General features: G+C 28.7%; 1 protein-coding gene across 1 annotated transcript; it reads left to right on the top strand.

Moving 5' to 3' along the window:
* Positions 1–11269: 11269 nt before the first annotated feature.
* Positions 11270–15691, top strand: Bm9262 (Uncharacterized protein; the record flags this gene model as incomplete). The annotated part of the gene is made up of 5 exons (XM_043077808.1): positions 11270–11360; positions 11532–11686; positions 13938–14102; positions 14782–15021; positions 15482–15691. The coding sequence occupies 5 exons, from the start codon at positions 11270–11272 to the stop codon at positions 15689–15691; spliced, it is 861 nt and encodes a 286-aa protein (XP_042933742.1).
* Between the last annotated feature and the right edge of the window lie 831 nt (positions 15692–16522).

The raw sequence follows: 16522 nt of genomic DNA, 5'->3' as shown, positions 1-16522 counted from the left end.
GCTTGATTTTAATGTTAATTTTATGAAAAATTTCAAATACCCACTTTGATTTGATACATTCGCTGCTAATTTTGCTGTTAGAATATTTTCGCTATAGGCATTTTGAAAACAATTGATTGTTTCATTTATTTGAAATGCTTTTTTTTGTGTTTCAAAAAATTCTAAAATAGCAAATAACAATTTTTCAAGAATCAAATTTAAATCTGGATTTCGAAAATTATTTTAGGATTAAAATAAAAAAACAAAATTGATAAATTTCATTCATTTCGAGACCTTTTTATCAAAGGTCAATTTGATTCCTTTTAATTATTTTGATAACATAATTATTTAATTATATTTATTGCTGGCAAAGAAATTGTATTAGTAATAGTTTAAACAATCAGAGTTCCCCATTTTGAATCGAAAACTTTTGTATTTATTTAATTATCATTTTCCTCCACTACATTATTTCGTTCTTTTTTTTTTGCATGCATTGAATAAATTATCAATTAATTTGATCTAAATTAATTTGATCAACACAGATAGTGGAATGTTCCAGCTAGAAAAAAGAAATTATTATTTATAAATTAAGTAAGAAATAATAGAAAACAATGAAAACTTTATATAATTATCGCATTAAACTAACTGACAATAAAATGAAATCTATTTAAAACTGAAATTAATAACTAATCTTTGCATTGCTCAAATTGTTAGAAAATCACATCAGACTTTCGAGATTCGAGCTGATAAGATTAAATAAATATTAAATCCATCATTATCTTCCGCATAATTTATCAAAGTTTCTCGAGAAATATCGCATTTGAGCAAAATTAAAATTACATGAATAAATGCAAGATGCAAGAACAGTTAGCATGCATTACATTCACACTGCATGTGCAGTTAGCAGTCTGCATGCATTACATGCACGTTGCATGTGCAGTTAGCAGTTAGCATGCATTACATGCACACTGCATGTTGGTAAATATATTTTTGCCCTAATCATTCTTTCTTATCACTAATTATAATCTGTCTATCATTGTCATCACCATGATATTAAAGTGAAGAAAAATACGATATAAACGGATAATTTGCAGCTACTCCTTGGTTTGTTTAACCCTTCTCAACGAATGATTGGCCCGATTGTTAGGTAAGTATGTTCGTCCGTATCTAAGAGTAGCAAAATTTCTGGCGGTTATCCGCTCCATCATTTTTTGGGAAAGTTGCCCTCAACGGGCAACAGAATGTTTCGATCAATTATGCCAACATTGAATCTAAAGTAGACTCATTCTTTAGACCTATAAATCTCATTTTTTAATAAATTTGACAAATTTCTAATTAGTAATTGCAATAATGAATTACCTGAAAATATTGTAAACATTATTTTCTGCAACAAACCTTCCACACTATTTAGCCAACCGATTCACCGCTCTGCAAGAAGAATTCATTCCAAGAAATATCCAGAAAATATGGCGAAAAATTACGAAAAGAGTATAAATTTGGAAATATGGTTTTAATTCAATAAATTAAGAACGAACGATTGGATGGTTTAAAATTTTCACTTGTAATGTTATATTTTACTAAATAATTAATTTGTTTATTTACTGTAAAGTAATTAGATTGTAAAGCAATTAAATCATTTTGATAAAGCAAAAATTATAAATATTGGATAGAAATGTTCAAAATATTTGTTCAAAGTACCATTCCGATGCATTCAATTTGCTGTTTGCTCAAAGCTATAAGATCATTTCGGTAAAATACAAATTATTTTTTACTCGCTCAATGTTGCACTGATCATAAACACTATTATCGAATTATCAAAATCAAATGATAATATCAATGATAAATACTATTTTAGTTCTAAGAACATTTGTTTTCAATGAAAAATAAACAAGTGATTAAGTCTGTTTTATAAAATTAGATAAATAAGTCGAGATTCCATATGACTACTTAATAGCTGTACAATTGATATGCAGTTTAACAGGTTTCGAGATTTTGATAGGAATTGAGGTGAAAAATTAAATAAGAGGTAAAAAAATGTGATAAAAAATAAATTTAAGAGAGGTATATAAAAACACTTTTTTTTTCATCTTTTTCTGTCTTTTTTCCTAATACTACTGAAACAAAAGCAATATTAGATGGAATAGTTAGAAATTTTGATAATTATTAATAATTCAAAGAAATCAGATCAACAAAATGAGCTGATAATTTGAAATTGTTCAAATAGCAGCACTCAATTCTTCATCATTTCCTGTATTAATTTGCAATAGAAGATTTACTGACAAAACTGAAACTGCAAGATGAGAATGCATCGTGCAGTCAGCACAGTTAGCGTGCATTGAAAGTGCATGAAATATTTTTCCTTTATCTCTCTGATCATCATTGATTAGTAACTTGTCTATTACTCACATCTTTTTCAAAATAAGATTTGGGAGAATTTGGGGGGGCAACATTCAACCTTTAAATGGTTATCTGGGTTATTTGTCACTTTGTTAGTGACAACTCTTACCTGCAGTCAGTATAATGTGGCACTTGTCATGTCATTTTTTGGGTCGCCGTTGTTTAAAAGCGACAGTAATATGTCAACATGGAAAAGATCAATTGTTTAAAATTTTTTTTTTTTATAAATTTTATCATTTCTAAGTATTATAAAGTGAAATTTTTGTGGATTTTTTGCATTAATTTTAAAAGTGACATCACTAAAATGTGGGCAGGTCAGATCGGATGATTTGCCTACATATCTGATGAAAATGGATTCATAGGAAAAATTTCAAACAAATTCAAAATTCGTTTATAATATTAATTAATTTTAATTTTTAACACTGAAAAAACATATTTTAGTAAAAGCTTATAGTCTAATTAATGGGAAGTAATGTTAGCCAGAATTGTTGAAAAATTTTTTGCATCAGTGAAAACTTTCAATTAATTAATTTCAATACAAAGTTTTATGTAATGAATGATCAAATTAATATCTTACATCCATTTTTTTTTTTGAAATCATATATAATCTCTTAAGAGTATTAGAAAGTGAGAAAGAAAGGTGCATACTTCAAAGACAAATATTTTTTCTTATATTTTCTACTTACCAATCCGTTCATTACTTACATCACTAACAATTGAATATAAATGACTTCTAGGAAGAAATTGATTATTCCCGGGAAGCAAATTACAAGTGATAATGGGTGATTACATGGATATCAGTTAGCTTGATTTTTCCTTCTTTAATTTGAAGTGATAAGCGTTTATTTTTTGCACTTATCACTGCAAGATGACACACTGCTAGCAACGACATATAGTTTTCATTGATGTTATTTACGACCAATCCAAAATTGAGCAAACAGCAAAATGACCTTATATATATTTCAATGAAAACCAATGATTCATGATTTAGAAGGAGAAAGCTTAGATGATATTCAGGTTTGCAATAGGTAATGTATTGACAGAATTGAAACTGCATGAATAAATGCAAGATGAGAATGCATCGTGCAGTCAGCAGTCGGCATGCATTGAAAGTGCATAAAATATTTTTCCTTTATCTCTCTGATCATCATTGATCAGTAACTTGGCTATTACTTACATCTTTTTCAAGCTTATAAAATTGCCTCGTACAGCATTGAAAGTGCATGAAATATTTTTCCTTTATCTCTCTGATCATCATTGATTAGTAACTTGTCTATTACTCACATCTTTTTCAAGCTAAGATAAAAGGTCGAAGCGACCCTTTACTTTAGCTTTAGTGACCAAACAGTAACTAATTACTACCTGTCTGGCTTGTTTGTCATGTAGTGTTGAATGATTGGTTTGATTGTTTATTTTGTCCGTTTCCATTGGTAGTAATACTTGTCAAGTGACAGTTATCTGTTATGTTATTTTTTGGAGAAGTCGTCTGTTTAAGGGCGACAATATAAATTAACATTGGAAACAATAACTGTCTTCATGATTTCTTATATTATATCATTTCTAAGTTATTCTAATTTAAATTTTTATACATTTCTGATATTAACTTTAAGATTCTGCGATACAATACATATATATACCAATTTATCTAATAATAATCGAAACAATCATTCATTTAAATGAACTACATATACTAGCGGTGCGGCTGTGACCTCAATTAGCATTCTCTAGACTAAGATTGTCGAGACTAATGCATTAATAGTTGCAGTCAGATAAAATAAGAGAAACAGTTACATAGTGAATTCTTTTTATAGATTAAGCGAAAATCAATTAACGCAATAATGAAATCTTTGCAAATTATAACTATAATTCCATGCTTCATTTTAAAAGAAATATTTTAACAAAAAAAATTATTTATCATATTTATTTTCAAGTGATTGATAGATTTATACAGTGATTAGTCAGGAAATCATCAAATTGGTCGAAAATCAGTTAAATTTTGATATTCAAATTCATCAATGTTAATTTATAGTGCGTCGGTAAATAGGCGACGACTACCCAAAAAATAATATAACATAACTGTTATTTCAACAATTACTACCAAACGAAACGGTCAAGCCCATATAATCACGACAGAACAACCCAAAGGGGTAGCAAATGCGAAGTCTTTCCTTCTTCAGTCAAAATTTGCTTCAACTTTAGATGAGAAAGATGTGAGTGGTAGACAGATTACTAATCAGTGATAATCAGAAAGACAAAAGAAAAATATTTTATGCACTTTCAATTAATGATCACGCTGAATAGAGCATAAGGATATTATGATTGGATTTAAACAATATTTTGATTCTTCTAAAAAAAGTATAGAGTCATTTAGTTATCAAAATGTATACAACATCATCTATGATTAAAACTAGCTAAAATGTTTAGTATATGTAAATAATCATATAAGATTATTATCAGATATGCATAAAGCTTGATTTTGTGAAATATTTCACATTCGGAATTCGAGAATTTTAATAAACGCAATCAAATTGCTTTGCGATAAAAACAGCAGTAGGGAATTTTCTATGATTACATTAGCAGTACTTTTGGCGTTCTATCGGTTATCAATATACTTTCAGATGTTTTTTGACTCTCTAAAAGTTTATTTATCTTGAAACTTAAAAAAACTTAAACCTAAAAAAAAACTTAACTTTGAAACTTAAAACTTAACTTTTCTAAAATTAAGTAACCACTTTTTTTAATTTAACGAGTTAACGAAAAGTGACGTCTCAGAATAAACCAATTAATGAGAAGTGCGATAATTTCAAAGCATGAATGAATGAGAAAAAATAATTTCGATGTTAAAATTTATTTGAAAACATCAACCGTTTTCATTGAATTCAAATTTTTATCATTTCTAAACTTCATCTGGATTTTTTTTTTTTATTACAACAATTTTAAAAACAACATCGCTGGAATATAGATAGATCATATTTGATAAAAATGCAAACCTAGAAAAAGCATTAAATAAGTTCAGAATTAATTTGTAATATAATATAATAAATATTCAAACCAATGCAAAAAATTTTCAAAAAAATTTATGAAGTAATTTAGAATTTGCTTGCTCACTTCGCATTATTGGGTTTTGGGTTCGTATTGTATAGTGATGGAATTGAATTAATTTATGATTATTCATGTTTACATTGTTGTTTTTCTTGATTAGCATGTAACTAATAACAGATTGCATACTTTTACTACAAAAAGATGAAATTGTAAGTAAATGGAGTAATGATAATTTACGCAGGCAAAATAAACATTTTAATTATTAATAATAAAATAAACATTTTAACTATTAATAATAAAATAAACATTTTAATTATTAATAATATGTAAATATATAACCCATTGCAACCCTTCCATGTACATCGCAGCCTCTTCCTGCAACGATTGTTTTTAAAATTGATGCAAAAAATTTATTAAAAATTTCACTTTACAATAACTTAGAAATGATAAAATTTAAAAATCAACATTGAAAACAATTGTCGCTTTTAAAAAAACGACTTTCCAAAAAATAACATAACACATCAGTGTCACATGACCATCGGTTACTACCTATGGAAACAGACAAACTCATACAATCAACAATCAAATCAAACCAATCAATCAATACTACATTACAAACAAGCCAGACAGGTAGTAACACCGGGGTCCAGTCATTTAAAAATTCGCTTCGACCTTTTATAAGCTTGAAAAAGATGTAAGTAATAGCCAAGTTACTGATCAATGATGATCAGAGAGATAAAGGAAAAATATTTTATGCACTTTCAATGCATGCCGACTGCTGACTGCACGATGCATTCTCATCTTGCATTTATTCATGCAGTTTCAATTCTGTCAATACATTACCTATTGCAAACCTGAATATCATCTAAGCTTTCTCCTTCTAAATCATGAATCATTGGTTTTCATTGAAATATATATAAGGTCATTTTGCTGTTTGCTCAATTTTGGATTGGTCGTAAATAACATCAATGAAAACTATATGCCGTTGCTAGCAGTGTGTCATCTTGCAGTGATAAGTGCAAAAAATAAACGCTTATCATTTCAAATTAACGAAGGAAAAATCAAGCTAACTGATATCCATGTAATCACCCATTATCACTTTTAATTTGCTTCCCGGGAATAATCAATTTCTTCCTAGAAGTCATTTATATTCAATTGTTAGTGATGTAAGTAATGAACGGATTGGTAAGTAGAAAATATAAGAAAAAATATTTGTCTTTGAAGTATGCACCTTTCTTTCTCACTTTCTAATACTCTTAAGAGATTATATATGATTTCAAAAAAAAAAAAAAAATGGATGTAAGATATTAATTTGATCATTCATTACATAAAACTTTGTATTGAAATTAATTAATTGAAAGTTTTCACTGATGCAAAAAATTTTTCAACAATTCTGGCTAACATTACTTCCCATTAATTAGACTATAAGCTTTTACTAAAATATGTTTTTTCAGTGTTAAAAATTAAAATTAATTAATATTATAAACGAATTTTGAATTTGTTTGAAATTTTTCCTATGAATCCATTTTCATCAGATATGTAGGCAAATCATCCGATCTGACCTGCCCACATTTTAGTGATGTCACTTTTAAAATTAATGCAAAAAATCCACAAAAATTTCACTTTATAATACTTAGAAATGATAAAATTTATAAAAAAAAAATTTTAAACAATTGATCTTTTCAATGTTGACATATTACTGTCGCTTTTAAACAACGACGACCCAAAAAATGACATGACAAGTGCCACATTATACTGACTGCAGGTAAGAGTTGTCACTAACAAAGTGACAAATAACCCAGATAACCATTTAAAGGTTGAATGTTGCCCCCCCCCCCGCAAATTCTCCCAAATCTTATTTTGAAAAAGATGTGAGTAATAGACAAGTTACTAATCAATGATGATCAGAGAGATAAAGGAAAAATATTTCATGCACTTTCAATGCACGCTAACTGTGCTGACTGCACGATGCATTCTCATCTTGCAGTTTCAGTTTTGTCAGTAAATCTTCTATTGCAAATTAATACAGGAAATGATGAAGAATTGAGTGCTGCTATTTGAACAATTTCAAATTATCAGCTCATTTTGTTGATCTGATTTCTTTGAATTATTAATAATTATCAAAATTTCTAACTATTCCATCTAATATTGCTTTTGTTTCAGTAGTATTAGGAAAAAAGACAGAAAAAGATGAAAAAAAAAGTGTTTTTATATACCTCTCTTAAATTTATTTTTTATCACATTTTTTTACCTCTTATTTAATTTTTCACCTCAATTCCTATCAAAATCTCGAAATCTATTAAACTGCATATCAATTGTACAGTTATTAAGTAGTCATATGGAATCTCGACTTATTTATCTAATTTTATAAAACAGACTTAATCACTTGTTTATTTTTCATTGAAAACAAATGTTCTTAGAACTAAAATAGTATTTATCATTGATATTATCATTTGATTTTGATAATTCGATAATAGTGTTTATGATCAGTGCAACATTGAGCGAGTAAAAAATAATTTGTATTTTACCGAAATGATCTTATAGCTTTGAGCAAACAGCAAATTGAATGCATCGGAATGGTACTTTGAACAAATATTTTGAACATTTCTATCCAATATTTATAATTTTTGCTTTATCAAAATGATTTAATAGCTTTACAATCTAATTACTTTACAGTAAATAAACAAATTAATTATTTAGTAAAATATAACATTACAAGTGAAAATTTTAAACCATCCAATCGTTCGTTCTTAATTTATTGAATTAAAACCATATTTCCAAATTTATACTCTTTTCGTAATTTTTCGCCATATTTTCTGGATATTTCTTGGAATGAATTCTTCTTGCAGAGCGGTGAATCGGTTGGCTAAATAGTGTGGAAGGTTTGTTGCAGAAAATAATGTTTACAATATTTTCAGGTAATTCATTATTGCAATTACTAATTAGAAATTTGTCAAATTTATTAAAAAATGAGATTTATAGGTCTAAAGAATGAGTCTACTTTAGATTCAATGTTGGCATAATTGATCGAAACATTCTGTTGCCCGTTGAGGGCAACTTTCCCAAAAAATGATGGAGCGGATAACCGCCAGAAATTTTGCTACTCTTAGATACGGACGAACATACTTACCTAACAATCGGGCCAATCATTCGTTGAGAAGGGTTAAACAAACCAAGGAGTAGCTGCAAATTATCCGTTTATATCGTATTTTTCTTCACTTTAATATCATGGTGATGACAATGATAGACAGATTATAATTAGTGATAAGAAAGAATGATTAGGGCAAAAATATATTTACCAACATGCAGTGTGCATGTAATGCATGCTAACTGCTAGCTGCACATGCAACGTGCATGTAATGCATGCTAACTGCTAACTGCACATGCAGTGTGAATGTAATGCATGCTAACTGTTCTTGCATCTTGCATTTATTCATGTAATTTTAATTTTGCTCAAATGCGATATTTCTCGAGAAACTTTGATAAATTATGCGGAAGATAATGATGGATTTAATATTTATTTAATCTTATCAGCTCGAATCTCGAAAGTCTGATGTGATTTTCTAACAATTTGAGCAATGCAAAGATTAGTTAATATTAATTTGTTTGATATCAGTGTGAATGTAATGCATGCTAACTGCTAACTGCACATGCAGTGTGAATGTAATGCATGCTAACTGTTCTTGCATCTTGCATTAAAAATATATTTACCAACATGCAGTGTGCATGTAATGCATGCTAACTGCTAACTGCACATGCAGTGTGAATGTAATGCATGCTAACTGCTAACTGCACATGCAACGTGCATGTAATGCATGCAGACTGCTAACTGCACATGCAAAGTGTATGTAATGCATGCAGACTGCTAACTGCACATGCAGTGTGAATGTAATGCATGCTAACTGTTCTTGCATCTTGCATTTATTCATGTAATTTTAATTTTGCTCAAATGCGATATTTCTCGAGAAACTTTGATAAATTATGCGGAAGATAATGATGGATTTAATATTTATTTAATCTTATCAGCTCGAATCTCGAAAGTCTGATGTGATTTTCTAACAATTTGAGCAATGCAAAGATTAGTTATTAATTTCAGTTTTAAATAGATTTCATTTTATTGTCAGTTAGTTTAATGCGCGTTTGATGGAATGAGCCATTCAAGAATTAAGTAAATGGCTATCGTCAATTCTCATATTTGTTTACTGAGTTGAAAACTACCAAACATACTACTTAGCAGATAATCCACTCAGGCATTTTGGTTGGCAAAGTTCAAACTTTGTAATAGTGAAGAAACTTGCTAAAAGATCTTTTCTAGCTTCAATAAAATATCGATAATATAAGTGATGTCAAAGGGTTTGATAACAGTTACAAAATTCATATAATTAATTCCTTCGCCTAATTACGCAAATACTTTTGAAATTTCAAGTTTTAATTTACTAAATTTAATGTGATGACGCCTTTTTCGTAACAATGTGGAGAAACTTTTTTTAACAATATAAATGAACTTACGCTACCTTTCTTGAATACCTTTAATACTTAGTTAATTTGTATGATTGTGTTTCAGAGATTTCTCACTCTTCCTCGCTTTTTATTTAAAGTAATTTAAAAAAAGAAGCTATAGCTAGAAGGTGCATATTAAGAATCACATATGTTAGTTTAAGATGTTATGCTTTTAAGATGTTATGCTTATGCTTATAATATGATATAATGTTAATCAACCACCGCTTAAAAAGAAAAAAAAATCGATATAATTGTGATATAATTAATCGAAAATTATATCATAGAAAAGTCTTCAATTGGTCAGTGATAAATTAATTAGCCATCTAGAAGCATTATATTTCATTTCACACTTAATTAATCAATTCGAATGGTTACAAGCATTATCAGATCATTTGGTTAAGCACAAATTATACCTCAATTTTACATTCAAATAAAATGACCACATGAACTCACTGCTGTAATCCTCACATCACCTGAAAGTCCAAAGTCTAAGCCTAAGAGTGGCAATTTACTTCGTTAGAATTGTGTTTTTAATAATCCGTAATATTTGCCTTTCTTCCTTTTCTCAATTTGGGCACTTTGTAATTGTTATGATTTAATAATGTTATAATTTACATAATCTGTGAATTTTTTTTTTTTTTTTTTTTTTACTTTCAACAACTTACTGAACTCTTTGCTGTTATCCTCTTCCAAAAGATGTAATTGCGTGAACTTACGTAGATTTTTTAAATTTCGAATTAGATTTTTACTTGAAATGGTTATAGGTACATGGCTTGATTATGTACAATATTACTGTTTTATAAGCGATACACATATGGTAAATACCAGAAAAATTATTGTGAGTAGCGATTCTGAAAGTGGGAATTACCTATTATCAGATAAAATTTTCGATTTTACAGATATTCGATTTTGAAATTTCATTATTTGAAACATGGGAATAGCTGAATACGAGTAGTCGCATATAAAATCTATTTAAAGTTACAACTTAATTTAGAATTAAAAATATACCAAAAAATGAGATAAATAATAATAATAATGGAGAATTATGTTGCTTCTGTAAGATACAAAGAGTAATATAATTTGTGCCTAAAAGAAAAAAAAAAAAAAACAAGTATAATTAGTTCTAGAACTTCCCCATTCATTTTCATACCTATTTGAGTTGATTTATGCGATGAGATTATATTACTTTCATTTTCTTCTCTTTTTATCCACCGGACGTCCAATTATGTGTGTTTAATTTTCAATTCCAATTTAGAATTCGAAAGCTCAACATTCGAAATTTGATTAGCATATAGATAGATGTAAGAATTTTAATTTCATTCTTTAATTTTAATTATTTCCAATTTCAAAAATGCTTAGACAGCGGTCGCTTGAGCATAAGGCAGTACACTGTAACCTACAATCAAATCGTTTCGCGCATTCTTCTGCTTCTGTTTTTGTCGGTTCGTTTCATATTTCATATTTGAATGCAGAATTCTTTTAAATAAATTACTATTTAAAATGTAAAAAACAAATGATTAAGTGATAAGATTAAGATATCGTACTGATTAAATAGTAAAGAAAAAAGTTAGATGAAAGCATTACTTCAACTCTTAAATCTTGATTCATTTGAGATAAACCGGTACAACGATTACAAGAATTAGACGTGAAAAAACGTGAACCCATTTTACTTCGATGCTCAGCCATACAACGTACACATTTTGTTCAAATAAATACATTACAACGAACATCTGAAATCTACACGGTGTTACACGAATTTCACACTGCGGTAACTCAACAGTTTCCTTTCTTTTTTTTTTGCACTTACTCTAACATTAATGCATTCCTTGTCGCGAATTATAATTTCGCGAAAACATTTATCTAAAATAATAATAATAATAAAAAAATAATCTTTAATAAAAATTAATTAATCATTTTTAGTTTCATAGTATAATAAACTAACCTCTCATGATTTATTACTCATGAGATTTTGAGTAAAATTTATTATAAACACTTCCAATCCTTATGATTTATTACTCATGAGATTTTGAGTAAAATTTATTATAAACACTTCCAATCCTTATGATTTATTACTCATGAGATTTTGAGTAAAATTTATTATAAACACTTCCAATCCTTATGATTTATTACTCATGAGATTTTGAGTAAAATTTATTGTAAACACTTCCAATTCTTAACTCACATGATTTTATCTTAGACACGCCCAATCCTCACATATATAAATTCAACTCTAATAAACAAAATGTTTCATTGTCATTATTGTCGACTACTTTCTGTTAACCAATATCAATTCCTCCGATCTTCCTTATTATAAGTTTCTTCTCTCCTTTTACTGCTCTGTTTATTAATACTACGTTTGCGAAAAATAAAGGCTTATTAATCCTTCTACTGTATTGCAAACAATTCGAATATCAACCAACAAACCCTTCACGACAACAAAAATTTATTGGTGCCACGAGTCGGGATTGTATCGTTGTTTTTGTTCCGGTTTGGTAGTTGTAGATTTAATATTGAGTTGAGTGAGTGAATGTTGACAGTTTCTAATCTGTTCATTCACATTAACTAAACTTGTTAAAAAGTTTCTTAGTTTGAGAATTGACCAAGGCATGTCCTTCTTCTTATGTTTATATATTTTATGTAATATCCATAATGGTAATCTCGATCATCGATCAAGATTTCAAGATTAATCTCGATCAAGATTTCAATATTTGAATGTTCGAGGCTTTCTCCTAAAGCTTCTAACTGGCGTATACTCGTTCTATATTTTCAATTGTTCCAATCCATTCTCTTTCATTTCGTTTAATTGATTGGAGTTCGTTGCATAGTAATGTTATTACTATTGAGTGATCGCCATATTTTTCATTAAGCAGTTTTCTGATGACTTCATAATTCTCTGGAGCTATATCATCAGATATTCCTTGTAGAGCCCTTCTTTTAAGACATGAGTATAAGTAATTTGTGTGTGGACTGCTGCGTTAAAACTGCTCCAAAATTGTTGCCATTGTCTAGGGTCTCCATCGAAAGTGGGGAGCGATAAATGAGGAAGATTTACATTAATATTTGAAGAAGGAGTAAATTTTGCCTCTTCTTTTGTTTGTTTGTTCGTCAACTCCTTTGAGAGTTGCTTTAAGTTTTGGTCGACTTCATCCTTGTGCATTGTCAGTGTTATTACCGCTTCCTTTCCTTCGTGTAATAATTGAAATATTCCTTGGTCACCTTCTGTTACTGTTTTGTATTTTTCTTCCTCTTCTTCTCTTCTTTTCATCGTGACGATTTGTTGAGTATATGTGAACCATTTATCGTTGATAGATTCAAGCGTAGTTACGCATAATTGGATTCTTCGAAGTTTATCTTCTAACACTCTTTTTCTTATTATATAAAAATCTTCTTTTTCATCTATTGTCATACTTGGTTCTGGAGATTTGATCTCCAGTTGATTTACTTCTTTAAGAAGACTGACTAACCTTTCCTTTGCCGGTTGAAAGCTCGCAATAATGTGGCTTGACATGTTCCCGGCTCGTGGCACCAATAAATTTTTGTTGTCGTGAAGGGTTTGTTGGTTGATATTCAAATTGTTTGCAATACAGTAGAAGGATTAATTTATTTTTTGCAAACGTAGTATTAATAAACAGAGCAGTAAAAGGAGAGAAGAAACTTATAATAAGGAAGATCGGAGGAATTGATATTGGTTAACAGAAAGTAGTCGACAATAATGACTATGAAACATTTTGTTTATTAGAGTTGAATTTATATAAGTGAGGATTGGACGTGTCTGAGATAAAATCATGTGCGTTAAGAATTGGAAGTGTTTACAATAAATTTTACTCAAAATCTCATGAGTAATAAATCATAAGAGGTTAGTTTATTATACTATGAAACTAAAAATGATTAATTAATTTTTATTAAAAATTATTATTTTTTATTATTATTATTATTATTTTAGATAAATGTTTTCGCGAAATTATAATTCGCGACATTCCTTTTCTTAATAAAATTATTTTTGTCATTCACTATTATAGGTGACACAATCAATGTTTCGCTTGGTGCCATCTCTGGAAACAGATGAATGTCCTGTACGGTACATTTTTGCCTCCCTAAGTGGTCGTTCAACGTATGTTCAACTTCGTTCCTCACCAATATATACAATTCATTGGCATGTCATTTCGCCGAGTAAAGAAGTACAGGTAATTAATTAGTAGATATTCTAGTCTTGAATACATTAAGCAAATAAATGTTTTATTGCTAAATGATATTAAACCAGAAGTATTAGCACTCTGATAGTTAATACAAAAATCTTAAATTTTCAACTTAAAAAATTTCAAGCTTCTTAATATCTCTAATAATTCTCATATGCTTGTATGCTTTGTTGAGAAAATTCAAAAAAATGTATTTCAGTTTGACATTATTTTAGAATCTATTAATTTGAATTCAAATTCGAATGAATTTGAATTTATGTAAATTTAAGCTTACACGAAAATATGCAAAATATTTTGAAATAATATTTACAATAATAACATTAGTTACTTCTAAATATAGAGGAATGTAAACGTTCTCTCTTATTCGATCAAAAAGCCAACTCCAAAAAAGGATAAATTAAACATTCGAAACTATTTAACGAATTTGATCACAGTTCTAAATATAATTTGACTTCAGATAAAGCATCGTACAGTACTCCTACTTCAGATAAGGCATCGTACAGTAGTTCGACTTTAGATAAAGCATCGTACAGTAGTTCGACTTCAGACAAGGCATCGTACAGTAGTTCGACTTTAGATAAAGCATCGTACAGTAATTCGACTTCAGATAAAACACCATACAGTAGTTCGACTTCAGACAAGGCATCGTACAGTAGTTCGACTTCAGATAAGGCATCGTACAGTAGTCCGACTATCGCATGAATCGATTCTTCAACCAATGAAAATGCAAACAGCTGAACGATGGCATATGAACTGGGAATATGTTGTGTATCGAATTTCACACGGTCTTCATTTTGCAATAATGAAAAACGTTGCTGATATGAGTCCTCAACAGAGAATTGTTTATGTGCGAGCGCAGAAAGCCTATCCACGACGATTCATACGATGTAGTATTGCACCTATACAGGTATATGCAATTTTGAAATGTTAAATTAAATTAATTATTGGCTACAGCACCCATTCATTGCTAATATTTTTGAGCATTTGTGATGATCACAAAGCATTGCTAGCATACTCAATTAAAATGTGTACTGTTGATCGAAATATCACTCAAAAAAATTATTTATTCATAAAATTGAATAATGAATAATAGTTATCTTTTTTGTGTTCATTTGTTGTTATCTTACGATCTTACGAAATGTTGAGAAGTAGAATTGTAAGACATAATAAAATTATGATTATTCAACTAGGAACAATGGTCTTTTTTTTTTGTTTTTCTATCAAATTTGTCAACAATTTTCAATTTTATAAAAAAGGATCCTTTTTTTGCTGGATTTGTTTTTAAACTACTTAAGAGTTAATTATGCTAGTTAATTTAAAATAACAAATGAAATGATTATCATGAAATTCACAATAATTCCTTCCAGAAAAAGAAAATTCTTAAAGCATCGGAAGCATATCCAATTAAAATGTGCACTGTTGATCGGGGTGAACCGTTTCACGTCAAAAAAATCAATATTCCTAAATATCGAGAATGTATGGACACCAATTATAATGCACCACTCCAACAAATTAGCGAGTGTTCATTTAATTCAGCTATAATTAAATGTAGCTGTTGTTATGATACAATGCAATAATTAACTAAATTACCAATGACACTTGTTGCGATTGTTTTAAAATTTATATGATTAAAAATTTAGCACTAAATTTGTTTCCTATTAAATTTCTTGTGTTATCTTGTTAATGTCAGAAGCAATTCATATAGAAAGTTATTGTAATTTTGCCCGCACTATTATTGAATCAAAACAAAAAAAAACATCGATAGTTTTATAAAGTTGAGGCGACACTCTGACCAATTAGTCAAAGGTATTCAGACTCCATATGTGTCTTAAATGATTTTTGTATGGGATTATGATAGTAGTAGTGAAATATTATAATGCATTTGCAGGATTATTCTCTGTCTTTTTCTTTAATTGAATGATATAAATGAAAGCGCAGAGAAAAAATAAAAAAAAAAAAATTCTGTCTTTTTTGCATTTCAGCATGATCATTTCGATATTATTAACATATAACACTTATATTTTGCCTAAATTCATTCATTTATGGGTGTATGTCATAGCACAAAATAAATGCGTGTCACAAAGTTTATTTGTTTTAAATTTGTTTTTATGATTTTTATGAAATAATTAAAATTATCTCTTATAATATCTTGTCAATATATTGATCATCCATATCAAAATCACAATAAAAAAGTTTACTAATTGACTTAGAATGAGCCAACAAAATTTATCCCATTAAAGATATATTATAGCCCTATGGAATATTCGACTCATACGTAATTCTCTGATGAAAGAAACCACTCAAAAAGATATTTTAAGAAATTTAATTAACAGATATCATAGAAAAAGAATGATTACTCTCAGTTCCAGTAAAAACGAAAGCGTACATTCAAAATTTATGATTGAATA

Source organism: Brugia malayi, assembly GCF_000002995.4.
Source record: "Brugia malayi strain FR3 genome assembly, contig: Bm_v4_Chr1_scaffold_001, whole genome shotgun sequence".
NCBI lineage: Eukaryota > Metazoa > Nematoda > Chromadorea > Rhabditida > Onchocercidae > Brugia > Brugia malayi.
This window is presented reverse-complemented; position numbering and strand designations above follow the sequence as displayed.